The following is a 6,063-nucleotide window of genomic DNA, read 5'->3' on the forward strand; positions in this document are numbered from 1 at the left end:
AGTGAGTACCTCTGTCGCTGATTAGGGCTTTCAGAGTACCGAATAGTGAGAATAACTTTTTCAGAAATCGTACAACTACTCGAGCATCATTAGTGGGAAGAGCTTGTGCTTCTACCCATTTAGAAACGTAGTCGACGGATACAAGGATGTACTTATTTCCAAATGAGTTATGAAATGGGCCCATGAAATATATTCCCAGACATCAAAGACTTCACAAAATTGAATGCCCTTTTGAGCCATCTCATTCTTGGCTGAGATGTTTTTGGCTCTTTGACAAGCATCACATGCTTGGATTAAAGCATGTGTGTCTTTGTATATGGTGGACCAGAAAAATCCTGCATCAAACACTTTTCTGACCATAGTGGCAGTACTATGGTGTCCACCAGTAGGTCCTTCATGAAAGTGTTTTAGAATGTCACACCCTCAAATTCCACATGCGGGGTTTTACCGCGAGGCGCGTGACAAACCAGGATCTCAATCATTAGTTACAACAAACAACGTTTAAGTATTTTAAATAAACTTTATTGTCCCATATTTGGGAAAACCATTCAGAATTAATGTCTTAATGTTTTAATATGCGGATGCATAACATAACGGGAAACATCCCAAAACAAAACCAAATAGTCTAAGGCGCCCAAAACACGCGCAAGCCATAACATTATTAAGTAAAATGATTCCAACTTATGATGCAAAGTCTATTGGTGATCATGAATGCAACTCCTATCCTTGCACTATCAGCGACCTGAGAAAGACATGCTAAAACGGTTCAACACGACGGTTGGTGAGTTCACAGTTTGAGTTAAAGAAAACAAGTTTGTTAAAAAAACAATTTAGTAAGTAAACAGTGTAAGTAGTAAAGCATGGATAATGTACGGATAATGTATGCATTAGTAATACCGATAGTTAATTAGGCTAGCAATCATGTTACATTAGTGTAAGTTCCATTGTGACCGAGGCTGACTTGTTAGTTTGTTGCCACCCATGGAGTCTAATATAAGACTAGTGTGTTTCTAGTAAATGAGATGCCTGGCGACTCCCTCAATCGAGAGCCCCGAGGGGGTTAGTCAAACCCAGTAGTACTACCTTTCATTACCGAGCCAATGTACAATTGTTAACGGTCCAATGTGCATGGGGGACTTCAGTTTAAGTGCACTATGTACCCATGAGGTATTAAAAAGTCTACAATTATCCAAAAGCTTGTATGTTGCATGCTTCCCCCCAAAAGGAGTAAGTAAAAAGTGGGGTAGTGAAACTCACCTCGAATGCGGTTCAAATTGAAAATCAACTGCTTAAGTTAAAGTTGTTCTAGTGCCTAAATCATACAAGCACTATAAGTATTTTCTAAGCGATTCCTAGATACCTTAGTATCCAAACAATTCCCTTGTTTATTTGAATTTTGACCAAAGTTTGACTTTTTGATGACTTTGACCAAAGTTTGACTTTTGTTGACTTTGACCAAAGTTTGACTTTTCATTTGACTTTTGACCAAAAGGTCCAAATTGTTGACCGTTGACTAAAAAGTCCAAGTCTCTATGACCGAAGACTAAAAATTGAGTTTTGTTGACCGTTGACCAAAATGTTGACCTTTGACCAAAATGTTGACCGACGGTCCTAAATGTTGACCGATGGCCCGTTGATGACTTTTGACCAATATTCTAGACTTTGAATGATTACATGATGTTCCTAGTCACAATCTAACAATAATCAAGTAATGTGCACTTAGCCATTTTTCATACAATCCTATGACTAAGTCTAACTTCTACCACTTTCAACACTTCACAAGTAAGACTAACCACTTAGAAAAATAGTTCTAAGTTGACCCATAAAGTCAAAATTCAAATTAGCACAATCAATCTATTACAAATTACAATTATTTTCTCTAACCAATACATTGATCATCCTTAACAAGTTTTCAATCATCAAAACCGATTTTTCTAACCAACCAAAACTTGTAATTAAATTACAAAATAATTCAAAAATATTCTTACAAGTATTAGGTATAACATATATTTTTCATATAATTTTCCAATTCACCCAAATATACAGAATATTCACATTCTACAACAACCTAATTTCAGTCTCTATTTTAACTCAACAGTACACAAAAACTTGCCAAAAATTATATATTTGTCCAATTGATGCAAGACCAATTGGATTAGATTCCTACTTCAATTTAAAACTTTCCAGAAGTGGAATCACACCCATATCTATTTTTAATATCAAGTTATGAAATTTATAACACAACTCAGAAAATTTATCTTTCAATCAGGATTGCAACCCGATTTTGTAAATTAATAAAAACTAGTAAAAAAAGACCAAAAATTAAGATTCTTGACTTTTTGAAAAATATATTCAAATTACTTAATCATAGAATCAAAAATCAATTAGAAACATCAACATATCATCAAGTTATTCAATCTACAATCTAAACCACATAATCTGTCAACAAGCAGATTCAAACCAAAAGTCACAAAAATCATGATTCTTATATCCTTATGATCTTTAATCATCAAGGAACATTTTTATACGATCAAATCTCATGTCTTTCATTATTTTACTAATTCATAAAATAACATTTGGTTACAAAAAGGTCTCCATCTTTTCTTTTATTACAAAACACAAAATTTCTTTTAACAATCAACCTTGATTATTCTTAGTTCATTTTCACAAATTCGATTATTTGGTTACTAGGTTTTCATAACCCAAAATCAAAATATGAATAAGAATATGTACTAAACCATATTTACGTATTGCTTGGTCCAAGAACTCTACACCCTTGCTTATAAAAATCACCAAGTTGTTTATGATATTTGAGAGAACTTTTAGAAAATACAAAGTGTGTGTGTGGGTGTGAAATGGATGGCCAAAGGAAGAAAAAGAAAATTTTTAATCTTCATTGTTATTTACTCATCATTACACATTCATTTACACCCTCATTAAATCATCATCAATTGGATTAATCTTTAGATAACTTTATTTTATTTAATTTGTGACATGTTACATTTTGTTATAAACATTTCCTAGTAACCATATGTTGTTCACTTCTCTTTTGTTACTTACCATGTAATATATTATATGTTATGTTATTTAATTACTCAATCTCTTATAATCATATGAGTATGCAACAACTAATCATGTAACATCTTAAGCATGTAACACAATTACATATATCACATATAATACATGTAACATATCATGTGTGACAAGTTTATTATAACATATAGCATGTGTGACAAGTTTATTATTCTAGTTATCAATAACTAGTTACCCTCACTTAGGTAACCAACGACACGACTAACTCAATGTATGCATACGTGACACTACATGTATAAGAGTTCATTAACATATTTAATAGAACTAACTGAGTTTACAGACATTGTCAACAGGATTTAACCGTGTTTAGTTAACGGAGTTAACCTGAAAATTGGCAGTTGTCACATCATCCCCTTGTTAAAAGAATTTTCGTCCCGAAAATTGTAATATGTCGCTCAAGGGCTGGAAAGGAAAGAGAGGAAAATAAAAAATTTTTCAGATTGTCACATCATTCCTTTGTTAAAATAAATTTCGTCTCAAATTTTAGATCGTACCCAAGGTTTATCATTGGGTTTGAATAAGTGAGGATACTTTTCTTTCATTTGATCCTCGCGCTCCCACGTGAACTCTGGTCCACGTCTCGAGTTCCAACGATCACAAACAATAGGGGTTTTGTTGTGTCTTCGGGTTTTTACTTCCCTATCCATAATTTCAACAGGTTACTCCACGAAGTGTAACCTTTTATCAATCTCTAATTCCTATAAAGGAACTATGAGAGTTTCGTCTGCCAAACACTTATTTAGGTTCGACACATAGAAAACGTTGTGTACTCCACTGAGTTGTTCTGGTAATTCCAATTTGTACGCCACAGGGCCAATTCTTTTAATAATTTCTAATGGTCCTACATAGTGTGGGTTTAGTTTTCACGTTTCCCAAAACGAATAACACCTTTCCAAGGTGACACTTTCAAAAGCACTTTGTCTCCAACTTCAAATTCTAGAGGTTTCCTCCGTTTATCAGCGTAGCTCTTTTGGTGATCTCGGGCTGCTGCCATACGATTTCTGATTTGCACAATTCGTTCATTCGTTTCGTGGACTATCTCGAGTCCAGTTAGCTGGCTTTCACTGACTCCTGCCCAACAGAGTGGTGATCAGCAGTTTTTTCCATACAGAGCTTCGAAAGGTGCCACTTTTATATTCGTGTGGTAACTATTATTATAGGAGAACTCAACTAAAGGTAAGTGAGTTTCCCAATTCTTACCGAAATTGATGACACATGCTCTAAGCATATCCTCCAAAGTTTGTATCGTCCGTTCACTCTGACCATCAGTCTGCGGATGGTAAGTTGTACTCATATCAAGGCGTGTTCCCAATGCCTTTTGTAATGACTGTAAAAAATTTGAAGTAAATCGAGCATCTCAGTCGGATATAATCGAAATTGGTACTCCATGACGAGCGACAATTTCCTTAATATAAATCCGAGCTAAGCTATCCATCTTATCGGTCTCGCGAATAGTTAGAAAATATGCTGATTTTGTCAGACGATCCACTATTACCCAAATAGTATCGTATCCATCAGGAGTCTTAGGTAATTTGGTTATGAAATCCATGGATATTTGTTCCCATTTACCCATTGGGATTACTGATTGCTGAAGCAAACCAGGTGGTTTCCTATACTCAACCTTTACCTTAGCACATGTCATGCACTTTGATACGTAGTTAGGAATTTCTTCTTTCATGCCAGGCCACCAATAGAGTTCTCGTAAGTCCTAGTAAATCTTATCTGAACCTAGGTGCACAGAATACCGAGATTTGTGTGCCTCGTTCATGACCAATTCACGCAAATTCCCATAACGAGGTACCCAAATCCAGTCATTGTAATACCGAATTCCATCGGATTCGACTTCTGACTTTCCATTGACTCCATGCAAGGCTTCAAAATCAAAATTCTCCGCCTTTAAGGCTTCAAGATGAGCCTCCCGAATTCTTTCTGGCAATCCTAAATGTATAGTTAACTGCAATGCTCGAACTCTTCGAGGTTTTAGGTTTTCCTTACGACTTAAAGCGTCAGCTACCACATTAGCTTTTCCCGGATGATACTTAATTGCACACTCATAGTCGTTGAGGAGTTCGACCCATCTCATTTGCCTCATATTTAGCTCTTTATGCTCGAATATATGCTGAAGACTCTTATGGTCGGTGTAAATGGTACACTTTGTTCCATAAAGATAATGTCTCCAAATCTTTAGTGCGAAGACAACAGCTCCCAATTCCAAATCATGAGTCGTATAATTTCGCTCGTGGACTTTCAATTGTCTAGAAGCATACGCTATAACCTTCTCGCGTTGCATAAGTACACATCCAAGACCTTGGATGGAAGCGTCACAATATACCACAAAATCATCGACTCCATATGGAAATTGCAGAATCGGTGCGCTACAAAGTTTTTGCTTAAGCGTTTGAAATGCTTCTTCCTGCTCCTCTCCTCACTTGTATGCAATGCCTTTTTGGGTTAGAGCAGTGAGTGGTTGTGAGATCTTTGAGAACTCTTCAATGAACCCTCTAATAATAACCAGCTAAACCAAGAAATTGACGAATCTCGGTCGGCGTTCTTAGGCTCGGCAAATCCTTAATGGACTCAACCTTAACTGGGTCAACATGAATACCTTTCGCGTTAACCACATGACCTAATAATTGAACCTCTCGGATCCAAAATTCTCATTTCTAAAACTTTGTGAAAAGTTTCTCTTTCCTCAGAAGTTCCAAAATCAACCGTAAGTGATGTTCATGATCCTCCATAGTCTTTTGAGTATATCAATATATCGTCAATAAACACAATGAAAAACTTATCTAGATACGATTTACAAACGCGATTCATGAGATCCATGAATACTGTGGGTGCGTTCGTTAACCCAAATGGCATAACCGCAAACTCATAGTGACCATAAAGAGTGCGAAATGCCGTCTTTGATAAGTCCTCTTCCCGAACTCTGAGTTGATGATAACCCGATCTAAGATCGATTTTCGAATA

The 6,063-nt window shown here is 35.9% G+C and overlaps 1 protein-coding gene across 1 annotated transcript; it reads right to left on the reverse strand.

The window, feature by feature from the left end:
* Positions 1-4,801: 4,801 nt before the first annotated feature.
* Positions 4,802-5,185, reverse strand: LOC143562615 (uncharacterized). The gene has a single exon (XM_077050367.1). The coding sequence runs from the start codon at positions 5,183-5,185 to the stop codon at positions 4,802-4,804; it is 384 nt and encodes a 127-aa protein (XP_076906482.1).
* Between the last annotated feature and the right edge of the window lie 878 nt (positions 5,186-6,063).

This window comes from Bidens hawaiensis, unplaced genomic scaffold, assembly GCF_021521415.1.
Source record: "Bidens hawaiensis isolate Kalapana, Puna unplaced genomic scaffold, B.hawaiensis_p1.1 tig00021043_1, whole genome shotgun sequence".
In the NCBI taxonomy this organism is placed as follows: domain Eukaryota; kingdom Viridiplantae; phylum Streptophyta; class Magnoliopsida; order Asterales; family Asteraceae; genus Bidens; species Bidens hawaiensis.